Source organism: Peromyscus leucopus, chromosome 17, assembly GCF_004664715.2.
Source record: "Peromyscus leucopus breed LL Stock chromosome 17, UCI_PerLeu_2.1, whole genome shotgun sequence".
NCBI classification, from domain to species: domain Eukaryota; kingdom Metazoa; phylum Chordata; class Mammalia; order Rodentia; family Cricetidae; genus Peromyscus; species Peromyscus leucopus.
In genome coordinates this window covers 50,586,238-50,605,815 of record NC_051077.1, presented here as the reverse complement: position 1 = coordinate 50,605,815, position 19,578 = coordinate 50,586,238, and the positions used below count along the sequence as shown (strand labels likewise).

Sequence of the window (19,578 nt, the reverse complement as noted above, 5' to 3'; positions counted from 1 at the left end):
TCTGAAGAGGAAATGACAATTCAGGAGTAACTTAGGGATCAAGAAGACCTCGGTATGAATGAGACCTTCAGCATGTCCCTTAACCAAGCCTACCTCACTTGTAAGACAAAGACAGAGGTTTCAGGAAGGCTCAGTCAGTAAAGGGCTGGCTCTACAAGTGTGAGGATTTAAGTTCAGTCCTCAGAACCCATGTAGAGAGGTTGAGGAACGCATGCTTGCAATCCCAGAACTGCAGAAGCAGAAAGAGGAGAATTTCTTGCTCACTGCACCCCCCCCCAGTCTAGTCTGACTGGTGAGCTTCAAGCTAATGAGAGACCTTATCTAAATTGAGGTAGATGATTTTCTTCACAAGGACACTGAAGATTGTCTTCTAGCCTCCACATACATGCACACATACCTGTACTCACATGTGAAGAGAGGTACATTAAAAATAAGTAAAATGGACAAAGATAAGCAGTAGCTAATTCACAGTATTGTGAGCACCAAAGGAGACATTCTGCAGCCTGATCTGCCTTTGCCCACAGAATAACCCTTGAGTCCTGTTAATGATTAGAATATTATCAGACTCGGAAAGTGGGCAGGACAGAGATAACCATATCCCCATGGGCCAGCCTCAAAGGGAGCTTCAGGCAGCTGCCCTAGTCACATGTAACCCACGTGGACTTGAACGTAAGTCAAACAACAGCCAATCCTCTGTTAACTCACACTGTAATTAAATTTCTGGCAGAATATTGTACTTTGTAATACAGTTTATTGTTCTTCCAAACTGTCATCCAAGAAGCAAATTATTTTTGAGCTTTCTAAAGCATCTGGTCCATAAAAGAATTTGTACCAGTTCTTAGCATAAAATTCTATTTTGTGGAGAAGGCAGCTATTGGTACATTGCATGCAGAATCCAGAAGCCAAAACTCATGTTTAGAGCCCGTGCATTAAAAAAAGGAAGACTCAACAGAACGTAATCTAACTCGGGAATGGGCTGAGCCCTGCCTGCATGGATCTATGAGTAAAGTGTTAGTGGACCACAGCCATACTTGCTCATTTGTGTGCAGTCACAACGAGGATTATTTGGCCCACAAAGCCTACCTTATTTACTATGTGACTTTCACTGAGAAAACAAAACAAAACAAAAACAAACAAATGAGTGTTTATAGTCTTCTGTTATAGAATGGGGAAAATTTGAAAACACAGTAAAATGTCAAACTTTTCTAGAGTTTCTTGTCAGTACCAGCCGCCCTGGGGAAAAGACGATGCTCAACTGTACTCATAAAGCATAAGGTAAAAAGTGCTCCACACCCCCAATGTAAGGTGACTGACGGGACCATAAAGGTTGGAGGTGTCTGAGCTTCCAGGGCACGGCTCCGTTTGTGTCGGTGGTCATTTCCCTTCCCCTCCCTGGCTGTGGGATTCTGCACATTGGTGTGCAGGTATGACTCACATGGGCTTTGTCCTCACTCTTGGTCGCTGTTGCTCTGGGTCCTTGCCCTGGCGTCTCCTCTGCCGCTGCTTTCCTGGTCACATTCTGCGGCTCCAGCTTCTCTGGTGCCTGCTGACCACAGCTCTGTGACTTTGTTCTCAAGCTATTGGTGAATTCCACAGACTGGGCTTTCCTGCAGAGAAACAAAGGGGAAAAGATCAAACCCTTCTTCAACAGGAACAGGCTTTCCAAGGCAGGGGTCTACAATCAAACTATGTGAAAAGCAACAGCAGCTTGCGTATTATGACACTTATCATCTGGTAAGTCTTTGCCTAGAACTTTAACTAAATCTTTCTTTATAACAACCACCTGAGGTTGTCCTCGTGTTACAATAAAAGGTTCAAAGAAATACTATAATTTACCCAAGACCACATAACGGTTTTGTCAGGATTTGAACCCAGGGTTACCCAGCTCCTGATTCAGCTAGGCTACCGGTATATGCTGCCTTCCTATGGCCATTCAAAGAATATCCCCTGCATCGCTGTATGTTCATTTATAGTTTTAACATCGTGAGAATTGGAGTGAGACACTATTAGTCTTTGGGCGCTGAAGTTAGGTCCAGACATCTTTTCCAGTTTCAGCTCACCAGCTCAATAGTGGAGCCGCCCAGAACTTGAGGAGGATACCCAGCAGAGGTGATCATCACCTGCCTCTGTTCCAAGTCTTTTATGTGTCCAGTTGACTATGTCAATTCGCCATGAAAATCTCACTGTCCTGAGAAGAGGTTCAGACTCCCATGCCTAGCCTTCAAAGTACCTTAAAGCATCATACCCCATCTCCCAGGGTTCACCTGATACTGTACCCCAAGCACTGAGAAGGTTTTGCCACCACCACCCCCACAGAGCTGTGCAAAACCAAGTTGAGGAATCGTGATTACGTCCTCTACTTGAATTTCTCTCCCAACCTTCTATAGCTGGACAGCCAACTCTTCCTTAAGGCTCAACTCACATTTCCCCTCTTCTGGCATCAATCAGAATGCTGGGCCTCCACCTGGACCAGGGGGGTTCTGTTTACACCTTAACCAAGTCTCCCTCTGGGCACAGCCTGCATTGTGGCAGCTGCTTGTGTATCTTGCCTTGTTTCCTTCGTGGGCTGGAATGAATTCTTCTGATTCTCTTGGCATTCCTGATGCCTGGCATAGCACAAGCAGCTGTGGACTCTGCCATTCAGCTGCCCGCAGCTGGTTCAGTTCTCCCAAACACACCTGACCCGTGGCTGCGTCCTGTTGTGCTGCCCCAGGAAGATGCTGATAGAGCTGTGGTGGTGGTGGTGGTGGTGGTGGTGGTGGTGGTGGTGGTGGTGGTGGTGGTGGTGGTGGTGAAGGAGGAGGAGGAGGAGGAGGAGGAGGAGTTGGAGCCAGCATGTTCATGCAAATCAGCCCTGGGATGTCTGTCAGAGCCTCGAAGCAGTTGCTTGGCAGCATTGCGGGCGAGAAGGGTATTGCTGAAAGCTCAAGTGAACTTTCTAGAAAGATCTAAGGTGATCTTTGACCCTCAGATTTCACTGTGTTCTCCTGCCAGATGCTGTGAGCAAGAGGTGTCTCTCCAGAGTGGTGTTGTTGAATGTGAAACACCCCCAGAAGCTCATGTGTCTGCATACTTGGACTGTAGCTGATGGAGTGTTGTAGAACCTTCCGGAGGTGGAGTCTCACCGGAGGAAGTGAGTCACGGGGGGCGGGTCTTATACTCCAGCCCCACTTTCCATTCACCCTGCTGCTTGACTGTAGGTGTCCTGTGACCAGGTTCCTGCCACCATGCCTTCCTGGCCATGATGGACTATATCCCTTTTTAATTTTGAGACAAAGAGACCTTTACTTCCCTGAGTTGCTTTGTTAAGTATCCTGTCACAGCAATGAAAAGAAGTAACCGATACACGCTGCCTTCGTAAACGCAGCCAGTCTCCGGCTGCACGGGGTGCAGCGCTCCTACCTGAGCTCTGAGTCCTGCGCTGCTCTCAGGTGCGCCCTCTCAGCCAGGATCTCATCACACAGCACATCGTAGGGCTTGTCCAGATGGTGTTCGCCCATCACCCAAACCCACACCTTCTTATCGGCGCCCAGCTTCCAGTGGACAGATTTGCCATTCTCTGCAAACAAAACAAAATTTGGGCTGAACAAATTACTTATAGGGTATTATGTGTCCCAATCACTTTAGTATTTTCTGTCTCGGGTGGGGGCGTGGGGGGTTAAACAAAACACTTCCAACCTGCTCAGGAGCAAAAGTAATGCTAGGGACTGCAGAGGTTTCTTTACAAATACAATGGGCCTGGTCCTCGCACTGCCAGATGCTGAGAGAGGATGAAAGCAAACAGAGTGAGCTAGCATCGGGTACCACCTCTTCAGCCTAAGAATTTCCCCATTACTCAGAACTGAGCAGCTGCCCAAGCATCTGGTGTTTCCACTACCATTACAGGGCCTTCAACGCATGTGTTTTAGAGTTAGACCGGTTTCGTTCTAATAATTAGCCTTGCTGCCTACCAGCTTTGTGACTTAGAAACAATCATATTTTTAAGACTCGATTTCCTCATCTGCCAAATGGGAATATTAACATCCATCACAATGGTGGCTGTGAAGAACAGGCATGCTAAGGATGCCCCTGTGCCTGCCACATAATAGGAGTTCAACAGAGGTTAACTACTATCACCAGCCAGCCTATTATTTACTTATGGGGCTGCTTGGAGATTCACACCAGCATGTGAGAAGATAATACTACCTGGGTAGTATGACACTTGGTGAAGCTACTTAAATAACCCTTGTTTACAATTGGTCCAGGGGTTGTATTTCATCTAGTTTCTAAGCTCCAGAAATGCAGCCAGATGGGAGCTTGGTCCCAGAGACCAGGGAAATGTGACGTGTGATTAGGAGAGGCCAAAAATACAGTCCATAAACTAAAGGAACAGACCTGGGATCTGCGCAGGTCATTGTGGTCCAAAGTTAGGTGTAGCCAATACCTTCAAACCAGCCAAGGGTGCTGAATGAGATGTAGCATATGCTGATCATGTGGTATTCCTTAGAAATCCACACTGGGGTTGCTCTGGCCTTATGCTAAGTGGAGGAAGCTTTTCAATTTGAAAGTTCATGTACATTGGCCCATTTCAGTGTGCTGTCTCAGGTTGCATTACAAAAGCAGGCTGCCAAAGTTGATCTCTGTTTTCTGCTCTTCTCCAGATAAATGATCTCATCCTGAAGTGTTGTTCAAATCTTAAATGGTCTTATAATAAAAAACCCAGAGCCAGATATCAGGTGAAAGCTCAAAGATCAGAGAAGCAGAACAGCCAGCCACTAGTTCAACCTCTACGAAATCCTCAGTCTAAAAAGAGTGAGTTCCTATTTCCTCACACTTTATGTACCTTTCTCTGCCCAGACATCACTTCCTGGGACTAAAGGCGTGTGTGCTTCCCAAGCAAAGGCATGAGCTCTCAAGTGCTGGGATTAAAGGTGTGTGCCACCACTGCCTGCCCTCTGTGTCTAATCTAGAGGCTGGCTCTGTCCTCTGATCCTCAGGTAAGTTTATTAGGGTACACAGTATGTCACCACATCGCAGTCTTGGGGAGTTCTAAAAAACATTGAGGAGAGTGGGGCACATTTGTACAATCTTCACCACAGGACCAGGCAGAAGGAACTGCCCTGACCCTGCTTTCACAGGCCTCTTTCACAGCAAAGGTGGAACCCAGGTAGAAAGGAAGATGGTACCCCGAGAACTCTTCTGGGGAAAGGCCCTGGGGCAGCCCTCACTGGTCTTGCAGTTTCGGGCCATGTCAAATGTTTCATTAACTCCAGAAAGCTATCATACCTCATAAAACTGCCTCTGTTACACACTCCTGAGTCCAACGATAATATTTTTATTATGCCCATCTCTCAAACTTCACTTAAATAACTCTCTGCTGACATTCTTTGGCAGCAGGAGGCTGACACCTCTGGCAGACAGTGGTAGCATGCCAAGAGAGGCAAAGACTCAGAGCCCAGAGAGTCATTGTTCAGCTGGGACACCAGATGCATGTCCCCCAAACCGTTTTCATAGAGGCTGCAGGCTGCAGGTGTCTGTGACAGGGTGGGACAGACAAAACCCAGAACTGGAGGTGTGCCGTGGAGAGTGGGCAGGAACTGAAGTAGAGAGGGACCAAGAGACGGCAAGAGCTCAGCAAACACAAGAGGGTTAGGAAGTACTGTGGCCACAAAGAAACACGGGCAAGTCGTGTAAGGACGAGATTCAAAGCGTCACACTTAGCCAGGTTCTCACCAGTGAGTAGCCTGTGTTCTGTCCCCCCATCTCCAGAGTCCCTCGAGTAGGTACAGAAAGCAAATGAGGTGGAGACTGGCCAGGTGGACTTGGAAATTACCTTACCCATATTATCATTGAAATCACTGGAATAGCTGGACTCACAGAGAGAAGGATGCCAAGAAGAGAGCCTGGGAGAAACATGGGCTTCATCCAGGGGCAGAGGAAAAGAATCCGATTTATTTACAAATAATATGAAAGCGGAGAATTCTGATTCCCCCAGTAATGAGGTTAAGATAGAAGATGACTGGGAAAGTGCACAGCCGTGCAGATGAGAGGGGAAAGAAAGGTGGTATTCAATGATGCTGAGGGGACCAGGCATGTCCGGGATACAGGAGGAGGCAGGAGACTCGGAATGGTGAGGACCGGCTTAGACAGCAGGTGTGCATTCTAGAGTCCGTCAGGGAAGAGACAAGAGGGTGCAGCTGTCTGTCCAGCAGACATTTCCAGAATATCTGTACACTCCAGCACTGCTCCGAGGGCCTCGGGGACAGAGGGAACAGTGGAAGAGCAAAGCCGCACGAGAGAGCTCCTTGCGTTTAGGAAACAGGGCGGGGCTTCTCCCTGGGCTGTTGGAAGGTGAAAGGTAAGAATGCCAGGAAAGAGCAGAAGGGGACCAATGGATAGAAGGGCTGCAGAGGTAGGTAAAAAGAAAGCATTGGCTAGGGATGTGCCTCAGCTGGTAGAATGCTAACCGACCACATCTGAGACCCTGGGCTCAATTTCAAGCACAACTACAAAATCAGGCATGGTGGTTCATGCCTGTACTCACGGCACTTGGGAGATGGAGGCAGGAAAATCTGTGTAATGACATCCTTGGCTGCCTAGGGAATTGGAGTTCAGCCTGGGATATGTGGGACCTTGTAACTAAAGGAGGAGGAGAAAGAGGGGGGAGCAGGAGGGGGAGGAGGAGGGGGGGAACAGGAGGGGGAGGGGGAAAGAGAAAAGCAGAGAATAGGCACGCACAGAGCCATGTAGCTCCTGACACACCTCTTTAAAGAAAAGCTATAAACTTAGGAATTCTAAATGAGACATGTGTAATATCTCTTTCATAGTCCAGCACTACCCCGTCATTCTGGATTTTCCATCTACCTCGCCTTGAAATTATATGCACTCTCAAATTTGAACACGTGGAGGGAGGGAGTTTGTATAGCACTTCCACATAATTACAAGGTCTTTTGCTTCTCTAGTCTTTTAAGTGTGACTCTACAACCACAGGTCTCTTTCTGATTGTTATCTCAGGGGATCTTACAAAATTATTCTAAAACCAGCTTTTCTAGAAAAATGGGTCTGTCCTGCTCGGGGACTACATCATAAGATCTGCCAAGCAGATGCCTGTAGTCATACCTGGTTCTTCTGAGAAGTCTTTTTACTGGACTAAGAGATTTTTCCCTACTCAGAGCCACATGCAAACCCTCTCATGAGGCAGGGCTGTAAAATGTCATATAAAAACGGAGCGGCACATCTCTTCATCAGGGAAATGGCCAGACTACTTCAGTCTTATATTTCTGATTATAACATAACACTGTTGTGTTTGCTTCTTCCTATATGATGGGTCCATCAGGAATACAAGCTTCTCGTGACAAGTCAGGGATGTATTACAGTAACCCCTTCCTGGGACATTGGTGCATGCTCATACTAATCATTACACATAACCCTAGGCTATTCATAACCCTACTTTATTGTGAGTCCATTGAGCTCCAGGGAAAGTATTTCCCCAAGATGGTAAACTAAGGCACACTGAAAGAATTCAGTCTGTGTGACTGTCAGAAGGAGGGTTCCTACAACAATACTGTCAACAATCCTAAGGTTCTTCTACACACTGCCACCCCAGAGGCCCCTGGAGTATCTTTCACCACTCTGTGTTTCTTCTAAGAAACCTCATCCTCAAGTAGACACCAAACAATGACCATCAGCTGCCCGTGACCTCTGAGTCCTCATGCTATGGCCAATGTCCCTTCTGACTGGGGGATGCCTACACCATACTCATTTTTATATACTACCCTAGGTCACATGTTTTATTGTGAGGCCATGGCATCTCAGAGAAGGAACTTCTTCAAGATGAAACAGCCACTGCATCCTGAGAGGGAAATTCAAAACTGATCTGTGTGACTAAAGAATATTTCTAATGTGTGATCTAAACTGAGACACTGAGAGTAAAAAGAGAGCCAATAGGATAACCAGTAAGCTGGGGTGGCCTACATGACGGTCAATACAGTGTTCTTTCTCATCTCGTAGGGTGAAATGGGGGCATGAACAGGCCAGATCTGTTTCCATTTTTTAATGAAGGCCAAAGCCAATTTCTATCAAGTCTTCCTCAAATTACTTGGGTTTTTCCCCCTATAATTTCTAATCCTGCTAAATGTACTGGAGTTCTTAATACCAAACTCATTTTGAATTTAATAAAAATCATATGCATAGTTTAGAGAGCGGAAAGTTGGGTGACATGCCTGATACCACAGTCCCAGGAAGTGACTGGTGGATGGATCAGTGAGACTCCCAATCAAAAGAGTAGACAGAAGCAATAAATCAAGAGCATAGGGTTTAAGGGCAGCAAGACGGATGGAAAATGCAGCAATTGCCTGGAAGACATGCAATACCAGGGAATTCAAAGCTAGATAGATAGACAAAATGTTAAGGCAAGAGGTTAAGTCAACCTGCTCAGAAAAGACTAGGGATTTAACTGGACTCAAATTCAAATTGATGGTTCCAGTTTGGGTTTATACAAATTGCATCTTTCCACTTGTTTCTTTATTTGTAAGAATAAAGGAGACAATGCTGATCTCACTGAATTCTCACTATAATTAAGTGAAACGGTTTTTATGTAAAGCTTTAGCCTGCCACATGATAACAGGCCAATAGGTAGGTAGGGGGAATAGGTAGGGAGACTCTTCATAGAACAGAAAAGGCAAAGTAAAATCTATAAGATTTAATGGCTGGGGATAGGTAAGAGCAGAGAGGAGCCACAATGCCTCCTAGCCATTTGGCTTTAGTGACTAGGCAGAGAGCAGAGCTGCTATCATGACAGAGTGACAGACAGGACCAGGGGCTGATGAGGAACCATAGGAAAACTTGGCAAGAATTTTCTTTGTGGCAATCTTGCAGGGCTCATGGGCCATGTGAACAGAAATTCTCATGAGATAATAACGATCAGACCAAGGCCTGGCAAAAAGTCTCTTGGCAATATGGGTTTGAGTCGCTGCTTTATAGAAGAAAAAGGATTCAGCTATTTGTCTAGCTACCATTTCCAAAGGCCCCGCTGCATTCCAGCTCGGCTCTATGGAACCATTGCTTCCTGGAAACAGAAGACTAGCTAAAGGAACGTGCCTGTGGTAACAATAAGAATCCAGCAAATAGAGATGAATTCAAGCCTTAGTCATTACTCTATAACTGTGAAGAGATACCATGGCCAAGGCAACTCTTACAAAAGAAACTATTTAATTGGGGCCTTGCTTACGGTTTCTGAGGGTTAGTCTGTTTTTATCATGGTGGGGAGCATGGCGGCATGCATGGTGCTGGAGCCGTCACTGAGAACTGCATTGTGATCCACAGGCAGATAAGAGGGGGCTGGTAATGCTGGGACTGGCATGGGCCTTTGAAACCTCAAAGCCCCTGCTAGTTATACATTTCCAGCAAGGAATGCAGTGGTTGGGGTGGGGGGGAGATATGGGGAGAGGGAGAGATTTTAAAAAAAGATTGAAGTTGGGCCACAGTGCTTTTATGACACAGCCTCAGAAGTGAGGCTCTGTATTGAGCATAGTAATCCTTTCAAACAGTTATATTCCCTGGTGACTAAACATTCAAATATATGAGCCTATGACGGTCATTCTCATTCAAATCACCACGTGTATCTCAAGCACACGTATCTCAAGGGCAAATGAGGACACACCATCCCAGCCACCAGATCCTCACCTAGGCTTTGGGCTCCTGTCCTCTGCTTCATTAAGAGCCAATTTAAAAAAAAGTGCAGGGGAACCATGTCTTCTTGTTTGTGTTAATGTGACAAAGCACACAGGAAAAGTGCCAACTTCTGTCTTAGATACAGGCAAGGCATCTTTAGAAACTGCTCCCAAACCCCAGTTACGCTTGCCACGTACCACGTTTGTTCATAACACCAGTTTGGGGAGAATCAAAGTCAGGGTCTATTCCAGCTGTCGTTTGCCAGCTATTTGTGCAAGGCAAGTTAATTAATGACTGACCTTCACTTTCCCCATCCATAAAATGTAAACAGTACTTCATGCCGCAAGCTTGGTTGTTATTATTTAGTGAGATAATATACTGAAGCATGCAGCTCAGAGTCTGAACGAAACAGCCAGCCTGAAACACACTGGCTGGGGTTCCTATGAAAGTCTAGAGCAGAGAGCAGTACTGTCCAAATGGGGACCACATCCACAATGACGACTTTTCTAACATTCTGACACCTAAAAACTGGTGACATTTATTCAAATCATGCATCCAACCCAAAATATCCAATAGTGAACTTCCATGTCTACTTTTTTTTTATATATTTTCCTACTACACAAGTCTTTAAAATCTGGTGGCTTATACCCTTTCCCCCCTAAGCACTGGAGTTTATTCTCCTGCTAGGTGACTGAGCTGTATTCCCATCCCTAGCTCCTTATACTTTAAAGCATTTTCCCATTTTCAAGTGTGTGTGTGTGGGGGGGTGAATGTATGTATACATATTTGCATGTGTGTGTATATATACATGTAGGTTCTCTTGCACATGTGCACATGTCCATGATCCCAGGTTGAGGTCAGGAATCATCTTGAATGGCTCTTCTACGTTCTTCAGTGAGATGGAGACTCCATGAAACCCAGAGCTTGCCAATACAGTTTGTCTAGCTAGCCAGTTTACTCTGGGGGTCCCCTGGCTTTGCCTTTCAAGGTTCAACTTACAGATGGGCTGACAAGACCACTCAGAATTACACAGATTCTGGAGATCTGAACTCAAGTCCTCGCATGGGTACAGTAAGTACTTTAGTCACTAGGCCATCTTCCAGCCCACATTTTACTTTTGATTTGAGGCAATAAATAAATAAACACAAAGGTCTCTAGGTTGGACTTGAACTCACTCTGTAGCCTAGGCAGGTTAACCTTCTCAAGCTCCCAAGAAGCTTCAATTACCCATCTATGCCACCGAGACCTTCATTACGCATTCATCAAACCTCAATTCTGAGTTGTGGTACAGTCATGTGTGGCTCCTTGCTACAATATTCAGACCTCTTAGCTATCACACAGCAAAAACAGTCAGTCCATAATTGTCTCCTGCTTTATGAAGGACAATGTCTCACGGGAATTCAGAGAACATCTGGTCTATTGTTGGTTCAATCCGTGCTGCCAATGATTTTCTCAGCCATTCCTGCATTCACCTTAAGATTATAGAAAGTCAGGAGAGTCCCACAGTGGTCTGTGCTTTTCTAGAGAAAAGAACTTTTAACATGATGAAGACATGGTATAAAGGAATGGGGGGGGGGGGATAAGATCGACACAATAGAGAGGAACAACCTCCAAAGCCATGGCTGGGCTGTGAACTGTGGGCAGGAAGAGCCTGTGGTCCAGGACAAGCTGGAGGCAGGCAGGGCTGGGGGCAGGTAGGACGCACATGTCAGTAAGGTGGGGATAAACGTAGGAGGCCAAGACATGATGGTTACAGGCCCAGTGGGTACACAGCACAGACAGGGCCCTGGGCAACCACTGGGTACCTTGCTGTCGCTTTGGACCACCTGTGGTTTTGGCTTCAAAGGCTGGGCAAGATTAAATATGAGAAGCACTTGCTTTCTAGAGGAAGTGGATGATTTTTTCCTGCTCTCTGGTTACGAGAGGAACTAGTTAAATGTCAGTCATCTTTCTCCAAGTGCTAAAGGATTTCAAGGGGTAATAAACATCTGATAAGCAATATTGATAGAACTTTCACTGTTTTCATTACATTTATATTAGCATACTTCTTCTACCATCATTTAGCTAAAAAGGTAATGCGGATTTCTTTTGAAAGCTGTATTCAAAACTCTACAAGGAAACGGTTAAGCAAAGAAACTGAAATAATTGCCTCAGGTTACCACAAGGAAAACAACGCAGCAAATTTGAGAAGCCCACAGTTTAGTAAAGGACCCAGGGGCAAGCACTCTTTGGGTCTCAACAGTCCCCAAAGTCACCCCACCATACCAGCATATCAGGTTTTCAATGAGCAGGGTGCCCTAGAGGAGCCCAGCTGTTTGATAAACTTCCTGGGGATGCAAGGAGATGAACAGCTAATCCATCCCCCAATGCTTCCGCTCACCAGGACTGTTTTGAAGGAAAAGTTGTAATCTGGATAGTGCAATAAAAATTCCACAGATGTGAGCATCTGTACCGGGTATAGCTTTCCATATAGAAGATCTCTAAGTGTTATATTTTGCTTGTTTGTCTGTCTTGGCCTGTAACAGTGGACAGTTAATACCAACATTGCGCAAATTTGGGAAGAATTAGACATAAGGTATGTGTTTCACAGAGTTTGTAAAATACCAATAAGATATTACTATGTTCTTTTTTTTAAATATTATATCCAGGACTTTTTGGTTATTGCTTTGTTGCTAATGTGGTAGAGTTACTTGAGGTTGACCCTAGTGCTTCCTGTATGCCCATGCAGGCATCCTCACCCTGATCTACACCCAGTTGTCTATGTTGTATAAGATAATAATAATCGAAATACCCATATTTGTTTTTCTTATCAGTATATAGACCTCATTATAAGAATTTACAGTATGAGGCAAAGGCCACTAAACTGATTTCCACTTTGAATCTGTGTATCCGGCAAGCATGCCAGTGAGATTGTCTCAACTATTGAAATCCTGAGCAGTTTTATAAAATTTTGCTTTTCCTGGCTTAATTTAAAAAAAAAAATGTGAAGAGAAATTGAGTGTGAATACCTCAGTAAGTGACCTTGAAAACTGTGTGCATGTGAATGAGAGTGTGGGAGTGTGTGTGTGTGTGTGTGTGTGTGTGTGTGTGTGTGTGTATGTACATGTATATGTGTTTGGTTAAGTACTGATCCATGACAGAGCCTACACGTGTGGTGGGGGATGGGGGAGTTAATGTACACTTTCCATATTTGTACATGTATACATTTAGGTCATAATGAACAAAGAATTCCTCCCCTGACGATTTCAAAAGAACTCTTTCAAACTCCTAGGGATTCATTCAGCCATGAAGAAGTACATCTGAGAATCATTCCACACTAAGCATTTGCACTGTAGAGATTTGCTTTCCTTAAGCAAGTTCCTTACATTTTAACAGGCATGCCTTTAAAATGGTAACTTCAAAAAGTGCCTGAAGTTGATGACACATAGTCACACTTGCTGTCCAAGTACTTTGTATTATAATGGCAAAATACTAAGCCAAATGCTAAAGGGGGTGGGGGTGGGAGTGGGGAGTAAAGACCTTCCTTCCTTAATGCCCCACAAGTCAAAATCTAGGATGGCTTTTTGTTTTTTGGAGATGCTGGGATGGAGATGAGAGGCTCATGTATGTTAGGCAAGTGCTCTGAGTTACACCCCCATTCCTTATCACCGACTTCACCATATTGTAAGGATAATCTGATTTTAGACAAAATACTTAAAACGTAAACACCGCATGGTGGGTATTCTATGTGTTTACGTGTGAGCAGAGGCAGACTTCCAGTTGAAAACCTGACTTAAGTAGCATAGGATCTAGCCACACAGTCACGGTTCATACCTGGCCAGCCAGTGAGTGATGTGAGCCCTTCCAGCCTGGCGCCCCATTCACCGCACGGAGGAGGAGGCTAGACTTACCTTTCTTTGGTCTGGATTTCACTGGCAAGGACTCCTTTCTTTCCATGGCGGCTTCTCTTTCTTTCCACCGCCGGATCTGTTCCTCCCTCATCTTGTAGAACAAGATCTGCTTCTGCTCTTCGCTGAGCTCCGCCAGCAGGTCAGGGTCTATGAACATATCTGCCAGTATCTGTCTCAGCATCCTTGCTAATCACAGGAACCTCTGCACCTGTAGCAGAGGCTTCTGGAAATGACTTGCTCCCAGCAGGCTGGCGCTTGGGCACCTCCACAGACCTTCCCAGAGGCTGGAACACCCCAGCAGTAATGACCCACTGGGACAGGAACTCAGCAGAGTGGTTTCTTTCGTAAATGCTGTTCAGTGGACAAACCTGCAAAGAGCGACAGCCCAAATCAGGCGATAAAATGTATGGATTCTGTACGGGAGCAGGCTAGTCAAGAAAGCCAGGAGGAAATACAGATTAGTTCTTTATTTTAAAGAGAAAGAGGAGAAAAGTTGTGGTATGTTTTGATAAGAGTTTGTATAACCTCTATCCCATGATAGATACTTTATCGGAAAAACCTAACTTTGTACAGGCCGGCCTCAGGGAAACGGAAATCTAACAGAGGTTTGTCTGGCCTTCTCCCGACCGAACAAACACATTATTATCTCAGAGCCTCCCAAATGCCAACAGCATGGCCGAGAAGCACCAACACCAATAACAATAACAAAATAAAAGGTCACCAGAGGAAATTAAAATACCCTCCCCAAATTCCAAAGGAAAATATCACATTGGAGATATTTTTAGGGGAACAGAGCCATTCTCAAAGAAGTAAAAAGAAGGAATAAAACTGAGAGAGTGCTGTCTTTCTTTTCCTTTCTCTTAAGCACTGCATGAATACAACCATGTGCTTTTTCCTTCACAAAGGACATTTCCAGACAACCCAGCAGAGCCATGAGAGCAGCGCCAGTACAAAAGAGAACATGCCCGAACATTCTGGAAGGTTACCAGCTCATAGGTGTCCCCTTTCCAGGAACCTAATTTAGTAAAATAGAAGTTTCAGGCCAGATACCTGTGAGGGCGGGGGTGGGGGGTGGAGGTCACTGGCTTTTGTCTTTGGTTTATAAGTTTATCAGGAGGTTCCTTCAGAAAGAGGCTGTGGACTCGGGCAAGCATGGTATCAAGAAGGTAGCACTTCCTCTAGTTCTGCTTAGTTTACATAGTTTTATTCGGGTTAATGCTTTTAGATGTCAAACCTTCAGACTTTCTATGAGTACAACACACACATGTATTATGAATGCATGTATGTACACACATGTATGCCACAGGGGACAATCTAAGGCCTTCCACTGTGTTTGGGACAAGCTTTATCTTTTTCTTTTTCTTTTTTTTTTTTTTTTTTTTTTTTTTGGTTTTTCGAGACAGGGTTTTTCTGTGTAGCTTTGTGCCTTTCCTGGAACTCACTTGGTAGCCCAGGCTGGCCTCGAACTCACAGAGATCCGCCTGCCTCTGCCTCCCGAGTGCTGGGATTAAAGACGTGTGCCACCACCGCCCGGCAGCTTTCTCTTTTTCTTGTTCAACACTTTGTAGACCAACCATGCTAGATGACTGGAAAGTTCTGGGGAGCCTCCTGATTCCACCTTTCATCTCAGCAGAGGGGCACTGGGATTAGATGCCACTGCGTGTGGGGTCCTAGTGCACCCTCATGCTTTATTTACCCACCCATCTCCCCGGCCCCAAACCCTTACACTTTTATCATCAGGAGGAAATACTACATATGTATATGCACATATGTATATATGTAGAGAAAAGACATTCGGTTTGTCCCAAATGTCCTGGGAAGTACAAAAGTCTCACTATGACATTTCAGAATCATCTATGTTCTAAAAGATCAACTATACTTTTCATGCCTACAGTGCTTCAGTAATCCTGCTTCTAGCCATACCCGCTCAAACTTCTTGTTTCTCCATGGGGAGCAAAACACGCTTCAGTTGAGAACAGTTAGTAGGCCACATCGCAACCACAGTTGTCTTGACTCCTCCTGCCTCTTCCCCATCTTTGTGAGTTTTAATTCTGTTTCCTTCCCTTCCTCTTCTGTTTCTTTGTAAAGTGGCTTCTTGAACACAGTCCTTTCAGACACGCTCACTCAGTAGTCAGGTGCCACAGGACATCAGCAGCGTTCAGACTCACTAATTATTCATTGTACAGCAGGGCCTTGGAGCTACGTGTACTGTTCCTACCCGCACCCTATTTTCTCCCACAGCACTTAGCTACTGGAATTCAAATGGAACATGCTAATACAAGGAAGGTTAAGCAGCATTAAAATGAATGCCAAGGCTGTAGCTTGGTCAGGCATACCTCTGTCAGGACCCCCAGTTAAGCTTGCATGTTGCTTTGAGATGATCCTCAAAGGGTTATATGGCATAGAGTCAATGTCTTGTGATATTTTGGTTCTAGCACATTCTCATGCAATAGAGCAATTCCACCCTAAAGGAAGTGTTTATAGAAGATATTCTTCTCCCACAGAAAGAATCTGGTCCTTTGGCTCATGTGACTCCGAGGTCCTGAGGTAAAGCAGTAGGTAAATAAAGTAAATGACTCCTTGAAATTCCAGGACACAGCCAAAATGGCTACATTCCATGACCTCAGTGGTTGGTGCCCATAGAACAGGATAGAAAAATTAGCAACTGATGAGGTCTGCAGCTTCTATTCTACCCCCAATCTTTAATCAAGTGAATAGTATTAGAGGGTCAGAGAGAGCTGAAAATTAACTCCCTCCAACAGCCAAGGGCACATTCCTCCCGGAGTACTCTGATAACAGAACCAACACTTAACTGTTGCAAGCACTAACTCAAACACTCAGCGTAGGTCAACTTCCTCCCTCCACTCCCTAACTCCAAGAGGCCAGCCCCGCTTCACAGCTGAGGCGGACAGTGAATGCTGGGAGGCTGCAGAGCCTGGCAGGTACGCTGTCCACTGCATTGACTCGAGGCTGCAAGTTTAACCAGGAGCCCAGAATCGGGGCGTGATGCCGCTTTTAGAATTTCAGAACGAAGACCAGAAAATATCCCTGGGAAGAGAGCTGCAGATGAGGAGATACCTCAGCAAGTGCAGAAGCCCAACCCATCCACTACCGATAAGATGAGAGGAGGCCACAGAAGAAAACACCCCGCCCAGGAAGGAGCACAGAGCTGCCTGCCACACTGGCCCGGTGGTGAATTTGTCTTCCTCGGGCTCACTACTTGCCAGATACTTTTGTCTCCCCAGTATTCCCTTCCATGGCACCTCCGTAAAGAGTTGTGCAAACGTTTTGTTTTGCCTTGTGTAGCAAACATGGGCTTCAAGCATTGAGGTTAGTTAGTCAGTTTTGTTGTGTAGTCCTGAGAAGTAAACCCTGTCCCTTGTACTGCTGGGCAATCCCTCTGTGGCTGAGCTACATCCCCAGGCCTCCTTTTGATTTATACTTTGAGATGGAGTCTAAGTTGCCCAGGCCGGTTTTGAATATCCTCTAGGCTAGGTATGCTTTTGACTTTCTATACTGACTGCCTCTGCTCTCACATAACAGGGACTGTAAACCCTGACCACCAGGGCCAGCTTAATCATTCTTGAAAAAGGGACAAGTGGCTCCTGGTGTCCCCAGAGAATACAAAAAACCCAGCTAACAAGTGTCGTTGGCTAGTGACTATGGACACCAACCTGGACTGCTGATTCACTCTGGGTGAACCTCCTGCCACTGTCCTCAAGGCTTTCCTGTAGCAGACCCCAACACAGCAGTATGTTCATGGGCTACCCCAAGGGACACCAGCCCAGCCGGGATTCCCAGCTTCGCCTCTAGTAAGCTGTGACTTTGGGAGATCACTTCACATCTTCCGACTCAGTTTCCCAATCAGTAAAATCAATCTGGGAATCTTTGTGACTTGTGGATTGTGAGATAAAATCTACCTTGAAGTTATTGAGAGAGGTACAGGAAATAAAAACAAGGAAATTAACCAGTCAGGGGTTTTCCTACTTTCACTCCGACGGGACATTCACTGCTGACTCACCCAGTCGTGTTTGGGTCTCACATGGAGTGCAGTTATTCAAGATTCAACACAACGTGCAGTTCAACTAACTTGTTTTTCTTTTCCTGCGACACTTTTCTTGAAAAGGACAAATAAGAAGCCACGAGCCCACACCTGTTGCTCACTCTAAAAATTTCTAAAGAGTCCTAAATTTGGTTAAATTCCCAGGATACCTGAAGACCTCTGGTCTGACTTGAATACTTTCTGCTTTTCTACAACACAACTGTGTTTTTAATTAATATGGGACCTAATAAATAACAATCACACCCTCGGTACAGCCCAATCCATCATATAAATAATGTGGTGTGTAAGTATATCCCTAAAACTAAGAACCTAGTTTAAATTCTACTTATCCTTTAAACATCTACCTTTGTCTTCAGGCTTTGGGTTGTTTTATTCAATTTTTTTTCTTATTTATATGATGATTTTTGAGAATAAAATAAATTGCAAGTAGTGAGATCAGTTGGATGTTTTATAAATTCTTTCAAGTACCTAGAAAAAAATCTCTCTGTGCCAAATCTTCACCTAAGTATTCCTTCCACTTATTTTATTAAATTTAAAAAAATTATAAACATTGTTTTGTTACAGAAGCAAAGAGAAGCTTGTGGGAGAGCTGCAGAAGAGGCTGCCACGCTGCTTCTCTGAGGCCATAGGAAAGGGAGATACGGTTGAGAAAACCTACAAAAAGACCCATGAACCCCTAAGACAGGAGCGGCCAGGAAGCCTTGGCCCAGCTGACTGGAGCTGGTTCTGAATTGAGCCTTGACCCAGAACCGCGAGGAGGCGACACCGCCCGCCCCTCCCTGTACCACGTGGGGGCGCCGGCACAAGGGTGTCCCGGAGCTGGGAAGGAACTCATGGAGTTCTGCGTGGGCTGAAACCGGTTTTCAGGGCTCTCTGTCTGGAAGGTCTCCGGGCCAGGAGAGACCCCTGGACACGGGCTGATTTGCCAGCACTGCGGCCAGCACCCAGCAACTGCAGCGTGGCCCAAACCCTCGCAGGTGGCTTCCTCCAGCTGCACCTGCCCCAGTCCGGTGGACACACTCGTCTCGTGTGCATGCACACTGCCCGAACCCCACAACTTCCCCGAAAGACGCCAAGTCGACGCCTATTCTCCTCCCACTGGAGGCACCCGGTATATCGATCCCAAACCCCCTGTCTTCCGGCCGCAACTCACTCTGCCGCGGCTGCTGACTCTGGACACCCTATACCGGACACCGGACACCGGACACCACCGGCCGCGGGTTCCGCTGGGCACCTGAGCCCGCCCTGCGCGCGGTGGAGGAGGGACCCGAGGGACAGATGCGCGGAGACCAGGGTCTCACCACCCTCCTAGCCCTGGTCCCTGTGCTGCTCCCCTCGTCCTGGAGACCCATCTCCCGGGTCCCACTGCCTGCTCCCCCTTCTCCCTGGCTCCGTGCTCCAGCGTCCCACCCCATCCACCACCGCCGCCACCGGGTCACCTACCTGCTCAGGACCCCGAGCAGGCAAGGTGGCCCAAGCACCTGCCACCTTCAGATTGCCTCCGGCAGCTGTCCAGGAAGAGAAGGGAGGACAGGCTGAGACCCAGCTGGGCGGGCAGGCTGGACAAACACTCGGGCCCAGAAGGACGCTCAGCGTCCAGCTCGGAGCCCTGGCCCGCCCCGCCGCGCCCACATGCCGGGGTGACTGACTGGGCGCTCCCTCCGGGCCCCACCCTGGTGCTGGAGACGCTCCAGGGCCACTAGGCTAGGCTTGGCTGCCTTGGTCCAGAGACAGTAAGGCAAGCCTTGGTTAATCTAGAGCACTGTCTGCAGTCCAGGATGGTTTGTCCCGCCATCTCAGAGGGGGTCCGAGGGACTTATTCATGACAACAGCCCGGCCCCTTCCACACTCAACTTGCTAGGTGGAGCCTGTGGAGGCGGGCAGGCCCTTCTGGGAACCTGGGTCCTGCAGGCCAAGTTGGCTCTCTCTCTCTCTCTCTCTCTCTCTCTCTCTCTCTCTCTCTCTCTCTCTCTC

General features: G+C 46.5%; 1 protein-coding gene across 2 annotated transcripts in view; it reads right to left on the bottom strand.

The window, feature by feature from the left end:
• The window catches only part of Sh2d4a (SH2 domain containing 4A), a 67,991-nt gene extending 48,566 nt beyond the window's left edge, over nt 1–19,425 (bottom strand). Inside the window, exons 1-5 of one of the 2 annotated variants that reach the window (XM_037211776.1) lie at nt 19,048–19,425; nt 15,878–16,083; nt 13,542–13,909; nt 3,403–3,559; nt 1,436–1,607 (exon numbers count right to left, since the gene is read on the bottom strand). In XM_037211776.1, coding sequence (XP_037067671.1) covers nt 1,436–1,607; nt 3,403–3,559; nt 13,542–13,722 — 510 coding nt within the window. In that variant the 5' untranslated portion in view covers nt 13,723–13,909; nt 15,878–16,083; nt 19,048–19,425. The remainder of the gene's footprint in view (nt 1–1,435; nt 1,608–3,402; nt 3,560–13,541; nt 13,910–15,877; nt 16,084–19,047) is intronic. The other variant, XM_028883855.2, reaches the window with a different exon arrangement.
• Between the last annotated feature and the right edge of the window lie 153 nt (nt 19,426–19,578).